The 20,294-nt window shown below is 30.2% G+C and overlaps 2 protein-coding genes and 1 pseudogene across 3 annotated transcripts in view; all 3 read left to right on the forward strand.

Moving 5' to 3' along the window:
* The window catches only part of LOC145201222 (phospholipid-transporting ATPase ABCA1-like), a 37,155-nt gene extending 25,517 nt beyond the window's left edge, over nucleotides 1-11,638 (forward strand). For both annotated transcript variants that reach the window (XM_090080815.1, XM_090080816.1), the window contains 15 exons: nucleotides 98-275; nucleotides 435-550; nucleotides 7,029-7,179; nucleotides 7,379-7,502; nucleotides 7,758-7,887; nucleotides 8,134-8,263; nucleotides 8,378-8,452; nucleotides 8,539-8,645; nucleotides 8,728-8,869; nucleotides 9,725-9,859; nucleotides 10,058-10,161; nucleotides 10,284-10,376; nucleotides 10,499-10,598; nucleotides 10,718-10,855; nucleotides 11,077-11,638. In XM_090080815.1, the coding sequence (XP_089936941.1) occupies nucleotides 98-275; nucleotides 435-550; nucleotides 7,029-7,179; nucleotides 7,379-7,502; nucleotides 7,758-7,887; nucleotides 8,134-8,263; nucleotides 8,378-8,452; nucleotides 8,539-8,645; nucleotides 8,728-8,869; nucleotides 9,725-9,859; nucleotides 10,058-10,161; nucleotides 10,284-10,376; nucleotides 10,499-10,598; nucleotides 10,718-10,855; nucleotides 11,077-11,205 (1,852 nt within the window). In that variant the 3' untranslated portion in view covers nucleotides 11,206-11,638. The remainder of the gene's footprint in view (nucleotides 1-97; nucleotides 276-434; nucleotides 551-7,028; nucleotides 7,180-7,378; nucleotides 7,503-7,757; nucleotides 7,888-8,133; nucleotides 8,264-8,377; nucleotides 8,453-8,538; nucleotides 8,646-8,727; nucleotides 8,870-9,724; nucleotides 9,860-10,057; nucleotides 10,162-10,283; nucleotides 10,377-10,498; nucleotides 10,599-10,717; nucleotides 10,856-11,076) is intronic.
* On the forward strand, nucleotides 557-6,680 carry LOC149890885 (uncharacterized). The gene is made up of 2 exons (XM_090080818.1): nucleotides 557-4,822; nucleotides 4,937-6,680. Exons 1-2 carry the CDS (start codon nucleotides 4,318-4,320, stop codon nucleotides 5,875-5,877), a joined length of 1,446 nt encoding a protein of 481 aa, XP_089936944.1. The 5' UTR covers nucleotides 557-4,317; the 3' UTR covers nucleotides 5,878-6,680.
* A 1,496-nt stretch (nucleotides 11,639-13,134) lies between the features above and the next one.
* LOC149890886 (uncharacterized) lies at nucleotides 13,135-13,960 on the forward strand (annotated as a pseudogene).
* Nucleotides 13,961-20,294: the final 6,334 nt, after the last annotated feature.

Raw genomic sequence — 20,294 nt, forward strand, 5'->3', positions numbered from 1 at the left:
TACAAATAGTGGAATTGTTAAAGCTACTTTGTATATTCAAATATGTTCTTTTTTAAAAAGTTATGAATGATTAAAATGATTGCTTTTGATTATTTAGGCGTCAAGGTCTAACAAACTTATTCGTGGCAATTTTTGTCATTCTGGCTCTTGCTTTTGTGCCTGCTAGTTTTCTTGTCTATCTTGTTCAAGATCGTGCTAATAAATGCAAACACTTGCAAATAGTTAGTGGATTAAATCCTGTTGTTTATTGGTTTGCTAATTACACTTGGGATATGGTTAGTATAATTCTCTTTTTTTTCTAAATTTTCTGATATATAATGTTAATCTAATCAATTGCAGTTTGACAGTAAAATGTAATTCCATACTAAAATGAGATATATATATTCAGGCAAAAGAAGAGAAATCACACACTAAATTTTCTTTTTTTTTTTTAGGTTAATTATTTGATACCGGCCTTCAGTTGTATTTTTATCTTCCTTGTGTTCAACCAACAGGCTTATGTCTCTTCACAGAATTTTCCTGTTACGTTTATTCTTTTGTTTTTATATGGGTAAGTTGTTTACTTTCATTTTATGTATTTACGTGCAGCTATTTGTATTATACAAACTATATTAGGGGAGGTTGGAAATTTTACAATCAATCATACTACCTTATATCTCATCTTTTTCAAACCTATTTTGGAGAACTTGATTGGCTGAAATTAAATACATTTATAACCAACAAAGAACAATATTATAGATTTTTTTACATAGGAAAAGATGAATCTTTATCTATTTTGTAGATTAAACTTTGAACTACTTTGTTAACTTTTTAAAAGCAATTAATTTGTAAGCAACTTCCCTTTCAATGAAAAATACTTGTTTATGATTAAAAATCAAAATACAATTTATATGTATATTAATAAGAAAACATCAAGTAATATATATTCTCTAAATACAAATATTAATTTATTATGAGGAATTTTCGCTGGATTATGGTTACCAGCATCATCAGCTCGTAATATATTTTAAGTTACACAAAACAGTTTAAAATTAACTGATGTCAGCAGTTGAATGGCTTCTCTATTTTCTATCCATACGTTAAAACGTGAAAAATGGTGTCCAAAATTTAGTTTTTACAAATTGCCCATTATCAAGATTAATACCGCCATTTAGAGGGGAACATTGGTGCCTCTATCTTAAGAGCCTTACAGACCTTCCAATCAAATATTTTTGTCTCTACTTTAAGAGTTTTCTCGCAGTTAATTTCTTCTGAACATGATTTACTATGTGTGGCTATTGCAGACTGATGATGTTTGTCCTGATTTAAGCTTTTTTGATGTTGTTGGGTTCAAGTTCTAATTTGTCATTTTGTTTCGCCAACGTATTTTTTTAAACAGTTACATTCAGTTAAGTAACCTCCAGGTTGGCTATTGCATGGTAATTTAGATTTGTTTTTACACATTAGTAGTGATCTTTAATTAGGATTAGATTTAAAAACTACTCTATATCCAACTTTTCTAAATATTTTTCTTAATTTTGGGGACAGTGATGGTATCCGCAGTAATGAATCTGTATGGAGGGTGTCACACTCGGATTGATTTTGATTTTTATTTATGGAACGTTTTTTTACTAATTTGTATTGTAATACTTACCAGTTGGCTTTTGTTGTAACCATTTTTGTTGAACATTTGAATTAGAAAAGTTATCGTGTTTTGTAAATGTAAATCACTGCATATGAATGCTCTATGAATGTAACCATTAAATATTGCACTTAAAATTATGCAAAGTTTATATGTAATTGCAAAGTTTGTATGTAATGTTTTTAATGCATAAAACTGGCAACATTGAGCCTGTCCACTATGGTTTCAATGACCAAATTTTTTTAAGCACAAAATAATTTTTTCAAGTATAAAAATGATTTTTTTTATGTGGCATCTTGAAGTAAATCCTTCAAATTGTAATTAAACACAGTTCTTTTTTTAAATTAGTAGTTTAATTTGTTTATACAATGCACTCAATTTGGGAATGTTTTTTTATCTCAGTTCAGTTTTTACAGTGAATAAGCATAATTATTCAGAAAATAAAGTGAGCAGTTAATTTAATATTATGCAACTTTTTTATTAATAAATATTTTTGCTGTAAAGTAAATTATTTCTATACAGGTATGTAATTTTTAAAAATATATAATGAAATTGAAATATTGCATATTTACAAATAGCATGTATAATCTTCTTCCATATATTTTTTCTAAATTTTAAAAAGTGACTTTTAAAAAAATATTACTCCATATTTCTCCGAAGAAATTTTTATACTATTAAATTTAGTTGATGTTTGGAAATATGTTTCAATTTTCAAAACTTGCCCACAATTGCCCCAATTAAAAATATATATATTTACTCGTAGTGATGTATTGAGTCCAATACAAGGATTTATTTAATATATGGCTAAAAAAGAAAGATAAAGATGAGAAAAATTCAAATGTTTATGATCATTCGAGCTGTTATGTCATTCGACAAGTTAGAAATGGTCAAACAGAAGTTAATGCTGATACTTTTCAAAAAAAAATTTCGTTTGTACAGTTCTTTTGAACAAAAATGGTGAAAAAGTCAAAAAACAGTGAACCAATTTAAAAGAAAAAATTCAAATTGGTTGAAGAGAGAAATTACATTGTTTGATGATGCAATTAAATCAAAATCTTTTGGTCATTCAATTCCATCAAATTTATCTTATACCAAAAGATTAGATTGGGCAAAAAGATTGAAAGCTACAGAATTATGTCATGATAAATCACATGAAACATCTCATATTGCAAACATCAGGAATGGCTCCTGTCAGCAAAAGAAATGTGATTAGCATTGGTTTTGAAAGAATTTAACAAAGGGAGGGAGCTATGATCAGAAATTGAGATTTGTATCTAGATTATAAAGAGATTTGGAAATTTAAATTGACATGTAGACCAGTGGTATCTTCATTTCCAGTATTGTTGTGCATTTAAAAAATTTGTTAGACCATATGATAAGACATGGTACAATTGTAAGAAGAAGTTGCATTCAAGTCCACTATCATATAGATATGATTTGTGTAAATGGCAAATTCGTGGTACTACTAATAAAAAGATTTTGTTATGTAGAAAAAAAGAAATTACTTGCATAGATATATTAAAGGAGATTTTGGAAATAACAACAACAACAATACTGCATGACAACCATTTGATAATGTGGACAGAGACTTGATAAAAAAATTTAAAACTATTCTAATATCCATATCTTGCCAATATCAAATTAATTTAGATAAGTTTGAAAAATATTGTTTTGATGCAGCAAAATATGTTTAAAATATCCCTGGTATCCAATGCTTGCAACTGCACACAAAGTTTTAGTACATGGCAGGCAAGTTCTAGAAAATACAGTGCTACCAATAAGTTTTTTTTGGAGAAGAAGGGTCTGAAGTCAGGCATAAAATTTATAAACTAGACAATTTCATGCTTGCAAAACCAGCAGGAAAAAAAATTTAGAAGATATTTTCCATATAGCGTTTGATACCTCAGATTTGATCATTTCCAGTATTAATTTACACAGAAGAATTCAGCATCATTGTAAATTTCTTCTTCTTCCTGAGGTAATAAATTTACTAACAGAAATGTTATCTAATATATTAAAACATCAACATAGCAAAAGCGAAGATCGTGACAGTGAAGAAAGTAGTGACAGCAATGATGACGGATTGAATGACTGATTTTGAAGAACTGATATGTTTTAATCATTTAGATTTAATTGAATTGGGCAGTAAGAGAAAATTGAAATCTGCAAGGTTTTTCAAATATAAACTAATCTTTTAGTATTTGTTTACAATACATATAAATAACAATAAATAAAATATAATTGCCTATATTATCACTGTGTCACGAAATGACTATTAATTCGAACCTCTTGTCCCGAGAAAACCCTTTGGAGGTTTGAGAGTACACATGTGTAGAATTACACTAGAGTTGGTTTTGAAATCTTTCATCATTGTCCGAGAAAGAAAAATCAGTTTAAAGTTTCTAATTTTATGCTTATTTAATAAGGTCAATAAACTAAGAGTTTTTTTTCCTTTCTCAAAAAAACTGTCTATTTTGGTTATTTGTTTTACAAATAGTACATACAAAATATTTTAGCAAAAAAATAATTAACTAAAAAATTCCAGGAAAAATCTGCAAACAGTTTAGAAACCGTTTTAAAAGAACAAGGTGTGCATCATTTTTCAAAATGCCTAACCAAGCAAAAACTCATGAAGACAACAGGAAAACTGTCTGTTTTCTCTGTTGAACAAAGCTAACAGGCAGCTGACTGATTTTATGATTAAACGCAGTCAAGAAATTTTGGGCCAAAGAATCAACTTTGAAGACCGAAGAGTACCAATTGGAATCTGTGAAAACTGTCGAGTAAGTCTCAGAAGAAAAGGTGAAGGGAGAGATGTCCAACTTCCTTTCTTGCCAGACTATCAAAACATAAAGATCCGTCCTGCAACAAGAGAATCAGCATGTGATTGCTTGATTTGTAGTGTGGGAAAAGCAAAATTCAGAAGCCCTCAGATAAGTGGAGCAACAAACACTGCCAGTCAGCTTATAAAACAGCCAATTGTTGAGAAAAGATGTTCAGCATGCTTTTCATTGATAGGAAGAGGCATCCCTCATGTCTGTACTAAAGCAATGTTACGACAGAACTTACTCGAAGTTGCAGAAAAGGACAAAAAAGCAGCAGAAAGAGTGGCTGTTTCTGTAATTGCCAACAAAGTTCCTTCCCCCCATGGCACTGTCCGTCTCAATCAAGGAGTAGGAAGACCCTTTCCAGTAACTCCAGGTAAAAACTGTACTTTTTAAACAAAAAAAAACTTTTGTCAAAGGGCATAGCAATAAAATATACACTATGAATTTCGGAAATGATACAATGGTAACTTTCTGTGATTTTTTGCAGGTCCATCGCGACAAAGAGAATTATTTCCTTCATCTACACCCACCTTGACTGCACAACATCTAGTACAAGTTCAAAACCAGATTGGTCTTTCAAATAGAGGAATGAATATGCTTGCTTCAACTCTAAACAAAGTAGTTCCACAGCGTGTTGTGGAGAAAAATTTCAGAGAAAAGTTTGAATCTCTTGGAAAGCAACTTTCTGACCTCTTTGTCACCTCAGAAATTACTGATACATCCAAAAGCACTAGCGAAGAGTCTAAACATTTATTGGTGTACTGCAATGAAATGGAGTCATTAAGAAACACTGTTGCTGAACTCAGAGGCCCTCAGTCAGACCAGCTTATTAAGGTGGGGATAGATGGTGGAGGCGGGTTCGTGAAAGTTTCTTTTGGTATTATGAGCTTAGAAACACCAGATACTTCTCCTCCATCAAAGAAACCTCTCTTTAAAAATTTCAAAGACTCAGGAGTGAAGCGTCAACTTTTGGTGGCCATTGCAGAAAATGTCTCTGAAAACTATGACAATGTCAAACAAATCCTGGATAAACTGTGTTTAGAGAGAATGTCTTTTGTGTTGCCATGCGACATGAAGCTTGCTAACATAATTTGTGGCTTGCAATCTCACTCTAGTGCACACCCTTGCACCTGGTGTGACATTGAGTCAAAGAATCTTCATCACAGTGGTGAGCTTCGAACATTTGGCTCCATTCGTTCTGATTTTGAAGGCTTCCAAGCAGCCGGTGCCCAAACAAAAAAGGCAAGGGACTTTCAAAATGTTGTTCACCAGCCAATAATAAGACTTTCTGATGATACTCTTGTCCTAGATTTTATTCCTCCTATGGAACTTCACCTTCTTATTGGTGTTGTGAACCACCTCTTTAAGAACCTCTGTCAGGTTTGGCAAAATGCAGATGAGTGGCCAAAGATGATCAACATTCAATAACAACCTTTTCATGGAGGACAATTTGCTGACAATGAGTGTAGAAAGCTTTTGAGAAATGTTGACTCACTTCAACAACTTGCAGAGAAGCATGCTTGCTTTTTGGCATTTCCATTTATTGAAACCCTCAGCAAATTTGATGCTGTTGTTCATGCCTGCTTTGGGAATACACTCCAACAGAACTACTGTGAGCTTATTGAAGAGTTTAAAGCTTCCTATCTCAACCTTCCAAACACAAGTGTTACCCCCAAAGCACATGCTGTTTTCTTCCATGTGACACAGTTTATTGATCGCCACAACCACTCTCTGGGCATCTTTTCTGAGCAAGCCACAGAGTCACTTCACCACAACTTCAGTCTTCATTGGCAACGTTTCAAGAGGCCAGCCATCCATCGGGATTATCCCAGGAATCTTCAAAACTGTTTGATCGAGTATAACAGTAAACATTTATTTTGATTTCTATTTGTGGAAGAGACATTTACAGTTATTAATTACATATGCTATGTAAGAGTTTAATAAAGGCTTGCTTCTTAATCAATTGAGTAGAATAATTTTGTATAAGAATCTAGAATCATTAATGTTTTTCACAGCTTGAATTTCAAAGTTGAAAGTAGAAAACTGTTTGTCTTTCAAGAATAGTTTGTATGTATTTTTTTTGGTTTTGCTTTGTTTAGAGTTGCAAACACATTATATGTTGAAGAAATTTATATGTTATAATAGAGAACAAGATTTTTTTAAAGAAATTATTTTTTTGTAAAATTTTTATTCTGAGCAATAAAATTAAAAACTTTAAACTGGTTTTTCTTTCTCGGACAATGATGAAAGATTTCAAAACCAACTCTAGTGTTATTCTACACATGTGTACTCTCAAACCTCCAAAGGGTTTTCTCAGGACAAGAGGTTCGAATTAAAAGTCATTTCGTGACAGAGTGTTATATTTTACTCATATAAAGTTTAGCTATAACGTGTTTAGTACATAATTAGCAATCTTAAGAAATAAAATTATTAGGTATTTTGTGTTTTAATAATAGTTATTAATTTATGCCAAAAAATCTCAGAAACCATAGTGCCGTCATCTAACAAAGAAATCTCTTTTTATGTTTTATTGTTGATTTCAACAAAATTTATTTTGATGACATGTTGACACTTTTTAGATGGTCTATGACACCTTTAATGTATCCAATGTCATTTGTGTTTGATGTGCCAAGTACAGCGTACATTGTTATGATCCAAGCTAATTTATTTGTTGGTATCATTGGAACAATTGCAACTTTTATTCTGGAATACATTGGTGATGGTGACCAGGTAAATTTACATTTGTCTTTTTGGTGTTTAGTTACAGTTTAAAAAAATCTTTCAAGGAGGTAAAAGCACCAAAGTAAAGAAAATCTTTGTGTTTTTTTATTTTGTCTATGTAGTTATTTATACTAGGAACTGCTTATGTTTATAAAAAGAAAGCCCAAAAGTTTAACCACCACAGCTAACTTTAGCTGATGTTATTTAGGAACTTTCCAGTATCAACCATATTTTGAAGCAGGTGCTGTTAATTTTTCCAAATTTTTGTATGGGAAGAGGTCTTATGGATCTTGCAGGAAATCAATTAAAAGCTGATGTGTATGAAAGATTTGGTAAGGTTTTCTGTTAATAGTGTTTGTAATGAAAACACCTCAAATTCAATACACACTTCAATATTATAGTCTTCAATACATGCTTAGAGGTCTAAAGTGTTTATATAATCTTTACATATTTTAAAAGTTCTTTAAAAAAAGAAGGGCAGTTAGCATATTTGATAAGCATATTACTAGAAATGAAGATCTTATACTTAGTTTTATTTAATAGAAATTTTTAAATTTATTAATTTTTCTTTGATATTTTTAACACAGGTCTAAATTCATTCAAAGATCCTTTTGCTTGGGACATCACTGGACGGAATATATTTGCAATGGCAGTTGGTGGAGTTGTATATTTTGCTTTTACCTTGTTGTGTCAGTTCAACTTTTTCATGAAGCCCTGGTAAGTGACACAAAAGGAGTATTATTTACTTAGAAATTTATACAGATAATTATGAACATTTGTTCACAAAATGACCTATTCTTATAAATTTCTTACATTAACTTATTTACTTGGCTATTTTTAATTATTCTTATAGTTACAATGTTAAATAACTTGAATATGGATTGTACAAAATGAAACATCTTTTAAAAAGATGCTTGCTAATATTCCAATGTAAATTATAAACTCAGTTTATTGGTTTTAAAGGACGTATCCAGTAAAGAAAAGTTTGTACAAAACAAATGTTGATGAAGATGTAATAAAAGAAGAACAGCGAATCATAAAAGAAGAAAGTGAAGGAAAAAAATTCATTCTAAAGACCTTTAATTTATCAAAAGTATGCATTACCGTTAAAACAATTTTTTCAAGTTTTTTCAAGAAGATGTAATCTTTGTTATCATGGTCAAAACTAATTTCTAATGAATTTTTTTACAATTTTAACACTGATCAGGTTTATAAAGATTTTATGCGAAATAAGAAAACTCTTGCTGTTAACCAGTTAACATTTGGTGTTAAAGAAGGGGAGGTGAATTTTATTTTATTCATTTCTGCTAATGGCTTTTTGCGTATTTTATTCTTGTTCTTTGAAATTTTTGTATATTAAATTTGTAGTGCTTTGGATTACTTGGCGTTAATGGAGCAGGAAAGACAAGTACCTTTAAAATGTTGACCGGAGATATTAGTATTACAGATGGAAATGCTTATGTTAATAATCAAAGGTAAGATGACTTTGATATGGAATTAGGCTTTTAAAATCTCTTTGACTTTTTATGGTGTTTTTTCATAATTTTTAAATTTTAGCATTCGTGGTCAATTGACTGATGTTTATTGTTCAATGGGCTATTGCCCTCAATTTGATGCTCTTGATGAGATGCTTACCGGAAATGAGTTACTTATGTACTTTGCTCAAGTTCGTGGACTCAATAAGTCTGAAAGCATAAAAGTTAGACTTTTTTCTTTATACAGGTTTTTATACACTAACTAGTAATGTGTAATAGGATGACTCTTAGTTTTGAAGTTGTAAATATTTTTTATACTCTGCTTTATTCCTATGTAAAAACTTTAAAGTAAAATATATGCTGGCTAAGTATATTTATGATATTTTGAGGTAGCTCAAATTAAGTCCTTAATTTGCAAAAAATGCAAAGAACTAAAAATAAACTAAAAAAATTTAAATTCTGATTTTCGATAAAATATTGTTTCACTGCAGAGACCTTTAAGAGCTTGGGTTATAGCATTAAACATAGAGTCCACTTAACTATTGTAGCAGGCACTCTTAAATTTGCAGACTGGAGGAAGATTTCAAATGGAGATGCTGTGCTAATCTTTGAACAGAATGGAAACTCATGTGGTCTGGAACTGGCAAGGCTTAATTGGGTATCTGAAGTCATCTACTTGTTGGTGTTTGAAAAGCTTTCCAACCATCTTTGGTATTTATTAGTAAAACTGATTTGTCTGGCATTGTCTGGTAGTTAGGTTAGTGTCATCAATGAAAGATGACAGCAAATGCAATGCAAAAAGTGGTTGAAGTAGACAACCCACTGAAGTTTGGTTTAATCAAGCTTAATTAAAAGCTAAAATCGGTTACTTAAACTGAAAGAGTATCAGAGACTTAGAGAGTCCAAAAGAAGTTTATTTAGGACTTTCTTATAGCAATAAGTTTAAAAAAGTTTTTCTCATACCTACAGCACCATTGCTTCTCACTATTTTATACTTCTTTTATTTCATTTGCAAAATTTAGAAGTTTTAGGGTTCTCTATGTTTTATTCGAGTTTTTTTTATAAAGTTTCATTTGCAGGTTACAAATTGGGCTATCCACACACTAGGGTTATCTCAGTATAAAGACAAACGATGTGGTGATTACAGCGGCGGCAATAAGAGGAAACTCTCCACCGCAATTGCTCTTATAGGAAGACCTCCATTGATTTTTTTGGTATAGTAAAAATGAATTAAAAAATAAAAAACGTAATTTAACCTAATTCAATAAGATTTTACCAAAAGTATTTTTCCATTTTTATCTTCAGAATACTTGTTTATTAGGTCAACTTTTTGTAATAAAGTTTTTTAATGATTTGTTGTTTGCAATAGTTGTTGAAGCCAAATAGATAAAAACAGCTTAATTATCTTTTAGGATGAACCAACAACAGGAATGGATCCGGGGGCTCGTAGATTTCTTTGGAACGTAGTAAATTCATTGTTGAAATCTGGCAAGTCTGTTGTACTTACATCACACAGGTACTTTTTGTGAAATTCGTTTGTGTGCGTGCGTGAGTGTTATTTATTATTAATGTCTGCGTGTGTGAACATTTTTTCTTCATTTTGATTGTTTTTTTAACCATTCATGATTTTTTTTTAAGTATGGAAGAGTGCGAGTCGTTGTGTTCTCAGATCGCGATAATGGTAAACGGAGAGTTTAAGTGCATAGGGAGCCCTCAACATCTTAGAAGCAAGTAAGATCGAAAAACCCTTATTGTTGTGTGGTTCTTGTTGCGTAACAACAACAAAATCTATGAATAGTAAATGAATTTCCTGAGATTTAGGTTCAACTTTTATACTTTGTTTCGTTTTTAAGATACGGCGTTGGATACATTCTTATAGTTCGATGTCAATCATCTACGTTTGATACCGTGGACTTGTTTCTTAAATCAAACTTTGCAAATGCGTGTCTTAAAGTATAATTCTTTGGTTCTAAAGGTTTTTTAGTCGATGGTTTAAATTGAATATTACCCAAAGTTACTCAAAGTTTAAATTGGTCAATATTATTCAAAGTTATCCTTTTCGTCGCTTTTAGGATCGCCATCATAATATACTAGAATATCAAATTCCAAGCAACTCTTTAAAGCTATCCGAAGTGTTTCATAAATTAGAGCTTCTTAGAAAGACCCTATCTATTGATGATTATTCGATCACGCAAACCACCCTTGACCAAGTAAGTTACGCTACTGTATTTTGCAATACATTTGTTTGCTATAAAATTGTTTTTCACTTAAATATTATCTAGTGGTTCATCTGTTTATCCATAGCTTTTTTTTTTTCATTCGGTTGTTTTTAACAACCGAATGAAGAAAAAATTAAATATTTAATTAGAATTAGTAAAATGAAATTTGATAAAGTGAAAGGAGCAACACTTTTTTTACGTTTTTACTTTAGATATTTGTCAACTTTGCGCGTTCTCAAATTGAAGCTCCAGAAATCGACGTTGATGTCAACGACGACCGTTGGACTCAATCTACGGGAATGACCATGGATGACGTTACTCCAAGAGGCATGGTGATTTGATTTTCAAAAGTTCTGTTATTTTAAAATTTAGTTTTAGCAAATTTTTCATTAAACATGTGCATACCATAAACATGGATGTCATCAATAAATGACATTTCCCATAAAATCATATAGCGAAAGTTTTGTATGTTAGAAGTTTTCATGAATGCATTTTTATTTATAATTTTAAATTATTTAAGTCGCGTATAATTTAAATGATAAAACCCCAAAGTTGAATTTAAAAAACGTTCGCAATTGTTTATTTATAAAACCATTCGTATTTTTGTTTTTTTATAAAGAAATTTGGATGTTTGTAATGTGACAATATTCGTGTAAAATAATTTTTATTTGTAATTTATTAACTTTTTTTGGTTTTTTTGACTTTGATTTTGTCTAAATCTGTATAAAACTTAAAAACTTTTTAAAAGTATACTTACTATAAAAATCCACCAAACAGGTTGTTTTTTTTTTGTTTGTTTGTTTGTTTTTTTTTTTTTTTTGGTGCTTTTTTTATGACTGTTAGTTTTTCATTTGGAGTTCCTCTCAGTCAGATTTGTATCTTACATTCGATTAAAAATGCTTTTTTTACTTGATTGTTTTATAAATCATTTTTTAATCCTTTTTCATGACGGAGAAAGTTGCCTTATATCGTACCATTTTGTTTAAATAAACTATTTTAACACACCTTTTTAACTATTTCTAATACATCTTACATAAAGATGAACATAGAACATTGAAGTTGATAGTGGTTGATTTACTGTTAAATTTCATAGCGGTTTATGATTTTTAAATGACAGTAGCTTCATTTGCTGTAAATTTAACGTCTGAATAGCAAAAAGCGGCTGTTTATTTTGTACTTATCTAAAAAACGCTTTTTGGTATCACGTCATGCTCAACAGTCATCCTAGAATCGCGTCATATTCAACAATCATCCTTGAATACATGAGTAAGTAAGGTGACTGGTGTGATAAAAATGTTTGTTTTACGACAAATATCTATAAACTTTATTGGTAACTAAATTGGTTGTGGTATAAATACACAATAAATATTTCGTCTTTGCGTTGGATGGAGTTTTAGAGTAAAAGCGGACCTAGTTGAACAGTTTTCGAATAAATTGAATTTAAAGTAAAACATAAAACATTTTCCATTATACAATGACGGTCTTTTTAAGTGAAATGTGTTAATTAGCCGTACGATTAAAGTTAAATATTCAAAAGTAACGTAGCAATTAAATAGATTGATACAATTAACTACAAAGATGAGCAGGTAAAGTAAAAAATATCAGTCTACACTCTTTGGTATAAAAGAACTCATCGCCAAGCGTATATATTTTTTTGGTAAACATGCAAAACACACCCAGCTCGGTCATCTTAAATTTTCACATAAAAGATATTGTTTATTTTTATTTGTTGCATTCTCGTTCCGACGTTGTTATGTAGCTTGCAGCACTGTTTCCAATTTCTAAAAGTAATTTTATGTGACTGTTAATATTTAGACAAATAAAATGGTATTTTACATATTTGAGCTGTTATATGCACAAAGTCCAAGTGAAACTTATGTTTTAACATCTACTACACTAATTGGAACAGAAAAGTGTAATATTGTTTAAAATAACACTTTATATACATTTGTATTATGAACGAAGCAAAATTTTTATGACGTTTGGGTTAGTTTTTAATAAAAGCATTATTCATTGTCTCTCCAAAAATATTGATTTCTATAACCTGTCATTTTTTATGAAATGAAATTTCAATATTTAGTAAAGAGCATTTCAAAAACTTTGTTTAATAGATGGCTGGAAAACATCAACAAAAATTATTGAGAGTTTGCAGAATTAGTGGAAATTTGACAGGAAAAGACTCTTTAACAACTGCCAGTAAGACTGAAAGAATGTTTGATATTTTTAAAACAAATACAGATGAATATTGTTTAGAGGTTCACCCACCAAAAATGTGCTTGAAATGTTATACAACTATAAGAAATATTCAAAAGGCAAGGAAAAAAACTATTCAGTGCTAAACTAAAAACTTGGTTAAAATGTCTGACAAAAGAGTGTAAGTGTATTTTTGGTAAGGTTGGTTGAAAACCAAGTCCCAATGTTGGAAGACCAGGAACTTTTAAAAGATGGATGCAAACAAATATAAACTAGTTTCTTGAATCCTTGCCCTAATCTTTAAGCAAAGAACAAGTTTCTTCAGCTAAATCTACATATTACATTGAATATTTTTAAGGTTTACCGGAGAATAATGCATTAAACAGTCATGAACAATGATTGTCAGCTCTCGTTTTGCAGTCTATGTATTGTATGAATTATTAATGTTTAGCTAGAAAGTGAAGCAAAATGTCCTTTATTCTCAACCCACAGCATAATTAACAGCCTTTTCAACTCTGTCCATGTAGATGATGAAACAACTGTAGATAATGAAACTTTTGTATTTTGCATGGAAGATTTGTGGAAAAAAATTTTTTAAAGACAAATGTGTAAATCATGAGTGTAAGAAAAATCATTTAAGCAGTAACTCCAGCACAGTAATTGATGATTTATGTAAAGTCAGTAAATCAAGTCATATTTCACATGGTATTGAAGATGCAGTGCTGCATGTCATTAAACAAAAACTCAAGAATTCAAAAAAATATATTAGAATTTCTATCTGGTGGGCTAAGAGTAAGACTAATAAAATTTGTTAAGTACATAAATATGAAATTTAGCCTCAAACTTTGCTTAATTTGTGCAATTCCAAAATTTGACACAGATGATCGTTTACTATTAATGTAAGCCAGAAATTTAAACAGTTATTTCAATATTATTTCAAATGTCCAAAGTTCATGAGAAGCTTGTAGTCTTTTCAAGAGAATGATATTCAGGAACAAGGTAGGTATTTAAAATCTTTTGAGTTTGGCAGATTTTTAAATACCATATTTGAGATTCTTTGAAAAGTATTAATTATTGCTGATTGCTTTTATTTAGGTAGAAATTTGGTTAACTTATTTAAATTAACTTATTTTAAATCTTTTTCATATAAGGAAATAATTTAATTTTAGAATGAGCAATCCACAATGTTGAAATCTGCAGACGAGTAAAGTAACGAGTAAAGGATTTATTTGTGTTTATATATCTAAGCATTTAGTCAAAAGTATCGGCTGTGTTTTGCCAAGACTCCTGACTATCTCAGCGAATTCATGTAGATGCAGAGGTTTAAAGAGCATGCGTTTTTTCACTTTTGGGATCAAATTGCTACTAACTACCCAGTAAATTAGGTGTTCGTAAAATTATTTGATGAACACAGCTCATTATTTGTTTGTTTATATTTCTTTATATATTGTAATGAATAAATTTAATAGCTTTTCAGTAAATGTTTTAATTTAAGTCACTTTTTTGTTCTTTGTGTTTCTTAACGCTTGTAAAAACCAGGTAAATATTTTCAGCGGTTTAAATTAATGGTTTTAAAACTATCATTAATAAGTTTCAAAATGGAGTTAAAAGCAGCGTCGTTTTTAACGGAAAAATGGAATAATCATATGTGAATTAGAGTACTTTTTCTTTGTCAAAAAAAAAATGAATACATTTTTTTCCGTTTCAGACAAAGATCTTTCAGAATCTGCAAAAAAAAAAAAAAAAAGGAGGAGGGGGGGGGGTGCGAAACCAGACAAGCGCCGACTTAGTTAGCAAGCCTCCTTATACATCATACTACGCTGATTTCTGATATAATAAAAAAAAAATCTAGAACTTTCAAAACATTTCTTCACTTTTGCAACCCTTTGTAGTACAAACAGATATACTTCAGACCGATGCCCAGTCTCTTTCACAGGTTCTACCATCTGTGCTCAATTTGGAATGCTATTTACAAGAATATCCTACCAACAAGTCTTTGACAGCGAATCGTCTTGGAGATCTACGTCAACGGTTTCAATCAATTCTGCAGCCGGACTCAGATACGTTTAATCCTCTTCCGTCTGCTGCATATTTGTTAGATCCAACCGTTGCTGTCTTTATCCTCACACCGGAAATGGGCACCTTGCTCCATGCAGCAAAGATTTATATAATAAAAGTTTGTGGAGTAGAACAAGAATTACAAGCTGCTGCTGAGTCAAATGGATCTAAATGTGAATTTGCTGCCATAAAGCGCTTTAAGTTCTTGTCAAATAAAATCTTTACAAAAGAAAGAAAAATTTATAACCAAGACAACCTCACTGTTGCAAGTCAGCTGTCAAGGTATTTGGTAGACATAAGCGGTGATGAAGCGCTGCCAAGTAACGGCCTGCTCTTTTGGAAACAAAACAAAAGCAAGTATAGCAAGATTGCAATTTTGGCTGAAGATTTACTGTCCGCCCCAGCATCACAGGCGTTTGTAGAAAGGATATTTTCACTTTGTGGAATTTTAACTGTTGGTCGCCACAATCGAATGAAAAAATCATTAGAGATGAGAATTTTACGAAACTGAACAAAAACTTGTAATTTAAATTCAACCAGATATTTTCTTTCAATTTCTTATTATAACTCAATTGAATCATTGAATGACTATTTTATGACTATTTTTATCCTTATTTAGATGTTTAGATGTTACTAAGGTGGTTACTATGGTTACTAAGTTAAAAAATTGTTTAAATATTTTTCTTGAAATTTATGTATTACATTATTTCTTGAAATAATGATAGGGTAGACCGGGGCTAGTTTTCAGCGGGGGTAAGTTGACGAATTGCGTTTATCTGCAGAGTCTTTTATCAAAAAGTATCAGAAATCTCAGGGAACTTTCCTAACTGACCATTTCATCTTGGGTCCTAAGAATAAAACTGCTATAAACATTCCAGTCACAATTGATTTACTATTATCAGTCAGGCTGTTTTAGTAGTTGTCGTTTTTCAGGATCTTTAGGCAGTTTATTGAAAAGCTTTTGGGGTTTATTGGCAAAATTTTCACAGGGGAAGCTGGAAAACAAAAAATATCTTTATAAAATTAATTTTTTTTTTAATTTTTATTTCTAACAATATTGAAAAAATTTATTTTTACAAAAAAAATACTTTTGAATTTTTTTACAAAAAAATTTTTTAGGGGATTTTGTTACCAGGAACAAAGGTGGGGTGTTGTTTTGTTACTAGGAATAAAGGTGGGGTGTTGTTTTGGCTTCATTTCAAACTACTAACTGCTACTAGCTCATAGAAATAATAAATAATTTTTATACATTTTTACTCACTAATACGTTAATAATCTTTTTTATAGTTTGCGCCAACTTACCCCGGGGTGGGGCAAGTTTTTCTTTTTTTAAGGCCCAGGAAGGAGCCATAAGATTTTTTTTTTTAAATGAATGTAACTAGTACAAGTTACCCGAATTCGTAGACTTCAAGACTACACTTTAATTTTTTCAAAAAAAATATGTCGTTAGGACTACTAATTGCTGTAAAATTTGATAGAAGTAAAATATGAACTGATTTAGTAACTGAAATAAGAACTAAAATGATTAAAATTATAAGAACTGAACTGAAATTAATTTCATCAGAACTGATTCAAAAGAAGTAAAATTAAAATTAGAAATTAAATCAATGCTACAAGAACGAAGTAAAAATGGAAATTGAAATTATATTTAGAACTTAAATATCACTGATACATACATACATACATACATACATACATACATACATACATACATACATACATACATACATACATACATACATACATACATACATACATACATACATACATACATACATACATACATACATACATACATACATACATACATACATACATACATACATACATACATACATACATACATACATACATACATACATACATACATACATACATACATACATACATACATACATACATACATACATACATACATACATACATACATACATACATACATACATACATACATACATACATACATACATACATACATACATACATACATACATACATACATACATACATACACACTCCCACCTGGTAGCATGAAGTTGAATTATTTTGGAAACCTTAATCTTTTTTTTAAAGCTGTTTGTTTTATTCAGTTGACACATTCTTATTTTTCTGCTTTTTTCCCATCTACTCTAAGCATGGCTGACTGTGGTTGTAAAAATTTTTCTAAGAATTTTTGTTATATATGTTTGTATTTAAAGAAACATCAAAGAAGCATTACAGAGCTTGATGTATTTTGGAATAAAACTCGATGATCAAGAAAAACCTTGGGCTCTTTCCGTGACAACTTAGGTGAGCAGAGGGAGTTTCACCTTTGCATCAAAGTGATGTAACTAGTTGCTATGTAACCGAAACGTGCAAAAAAAAAATGTCTTTAGAAAGAAATGACAAGAAATTATAAAGAAATTGCATGTATTTTAACTTTATTTATTTAAAGCTATTTAGAATAGTGTTTTTTTAAAAGAACGTTTCTCACAAAGATTAAATATATACAGAAACTATCGTTATGGATCTTTTTATTTGGTATAAAATGGGATAAAATGAGATAAAATGGGATTAAACTAAACAAGAGAACAATATTTAAAGCGATAGATTAAGCGTGTGATTTTAATTTTTTAAACGCTATTTTTTTGTAAACAATACAAATATTGATAATTTCTAATGCCATAACAAGAGTAATAACGAGAGTAATTAACTTTTATTGAAAGTAAAGGAATAATACTATTGTTAGCACTTTCTCAAACAAAGTTTTTGAAGATACAAACATATGCCTTCATAATTTCTTTAATTGCACATAAATGCAAACCTTTGCATATTAATGCAAGCCTTTTCATTCCACGCATTATTAATGCGCATTTTTCTGCGCAGTATTACCGCGTTAAGTAAATCGGAACGAAGAGACCTTTATTAAAATTATCTATTAAAGATAACAGAGTCTTAACGTAAATCACAACTTAAGCTTATTATATGGCAAGATAAATGGAAAAATAAAGAAGTTTCTACCGAAACATGTGAATTGTAAGAAAGTAAATAGTGACCAATAGCGTTTGCCCACGGTTGAGGATTTTGAGAATTTGATTTTACATTTATTATTCCGTAATTTAAACGCTGTAAAAGATCCTGGAAAATAAATTTTTTTGGTATGAAGTTGATGCACTGATATAATATCAGCTCCAGAATGAATCGATTGATTTTGTGATATTCAGACCAAATGCATTCTGATTAACCGAAGAGAAATAAATGGCGTATTAACCCAAAGAACTTGTAAACAGAACTGCTAATTCTTTTCTGTGATTGGAAGGCAATTTTCCTTTGTTATTAAGCACGTAATAATAAACTACACAAAATAAATTATACTAATTTATTTTGTGTTATTTAATATCATTCCTTATTTACTATTAATAATTTAGTGTTCCCTAGTGGCGCAGCCAGACAGGAGCATAAGAGGGAGACAGGAGCATAAAAGGGAATATAAAAGGTGGAGTGCAAAAACTACTTAAATACATTTTTTTTTTTTGCTAACACTCCATTTTAAATGTTTGCTGCACTCTAGCTGCGTCATCTTGTTATCACCATGAGTGAATAAAAATGACAAGATTTTAACGTACTTTTGTAACTGTGAATAAAAAAGCTTCATAAATACTTCAAAAATACTTCAAAAATACTTCAAAAATACTTCAAAAATACTTCAAAAATACTTCAAAAATACTTCAAAAATACTTCTCTACGCACAAATATGCACAAGCAAACATTTTGTTTACAGAAATATACTAATATAAATTGGACTTTAAAGGCATACCAAAATTAAATATGGAAAAATAGCTTTAAAAAGTAAGAAACCTTCATTAACCAACTTTCATTTAGAATAAGAGCAAGCCTGGCCATTTCTATAAATCAAACGATGCAAACAGTACACCAAAAATGTCTAATTTTATAATCGCACCAAATTTATTTCTGAAATTTTTTACTACATGAGCATATGTGGGAACATATTATTAAATATTTAAATTGTTATCATTCCTCTATCACCAAATAGAAAGTATCACTTTTACGGTTTAATTCCTCTATCACCAAATAGAAAGTATCACTTTTACGGTTTTATGCTTAATTTACGTCATATATTGTATAGATTTTTACAACAAAAGAAAATTCAATAGCAACAAAAACCGTTCTTGAAAGTAGCAGATAGTCCTGATTACAAAGTTCTTATTAAAGTCGGAATTTTTTAAATTTATCTTTGTTGTTGCTTTTTAGAATTAAATAAAACATCACCAAATTCTAGAATTAAATAAAATATTTTATTTGAATTTAGAATTTGGTGAAGTGTTTTTTTTTTTTTTTAATACATTTTTTAAAAATTCTTTGCGTTTGTTTGTGCCTGTAGGCATTTATGATTATTCCAATTATTGATAAGTGCAGATATATATTGCAATGAATATTTTCAATGTGTTTTCAAGATTGCAGTACTAATATGTATTTGTTAAAGTTTGTCTATTTGGCGATAGTAAGCATCCTCATAGATTTAATTTCGAGCAGTCAACAAGAGAACCCTTTATTTAAAGAAGTATATAAAAAATGTCGAAAGAAACATTATAGCACAGAAATAGGGATGCCCGGAGTGTTTGATCCTGCTTGTAGAAAGACTGTGAACCTAACAAGATGCGAAGGTCAATGCAAAAGTGCTTCGTTTCCTATATTAAAAGGGTCAACTATGAGTTGGGAGCATAAATGTAAATGCTGCCAACCAAAAGCTTTTCGCGAAGTAGTAGCTCATTTTACAAAGTGCGGTGGATCCTTAACATACACAGAAATAAGAAGTTGTCGCTGCATACCTTGTTGATACAAAACGTGGTTCAACAATACGATACTTGCCGTCTATGGTAAGAATCTAGCTGCTCGAGCTCATTTCGAGAACGAAAAAAACTTTAATTGAAACAAGGTACGAGCGAATTGAAGAATTCTATTATTGAACGAATGAAGCGTATAAAAACATCAAAATCAGAACAAGAGGAACTTTGTTAAGGAACTTTGAAAATGTTATTTTTGTTGTCTTTTTTTTTTCAGATTAAAAGTACCAAAGATTTATAGCATTTGCAATAAATGAATTAATTATCTTAATGAAGAAGAAAGGAATAGCTGGATTAAATCTGCGCAGATTAGAAATCCATTTAAAACATTTTAG

Source organism: Hydra viridissima, unplaced genomic scaffold (assembly GCF_058129835.1).
Source record: "Hydra viridissima isolate aposymbiotic clone 2 unplaced genomic scaffold, HvirCarnegie_v1 scaffold_3, whole genome shotgun sequence".
NCBI classification, from domain to species: Eukaryota; Metazoa; Cnidaria; class Hydrozoa; order Anthoathecata; family Hydridae; genus Hydra; species Hydra viridissima.

Coding starts and splice junctions, on each gene's coding strand:
- LOC149890885 (XM_090080818.1), top strand. CDS start 4,318: ATGATTAAACGCAGTCAAGAAATTTTGGGCCAAAGAATCAACTTTGAA. Junction 4,823..4,936: donor ACCCTTTCCAGTAACTCCAG/GTAAAAACTGTA, acceptor GATTTTTTGCAG/GTCCATCGCGACAAAGAGAA.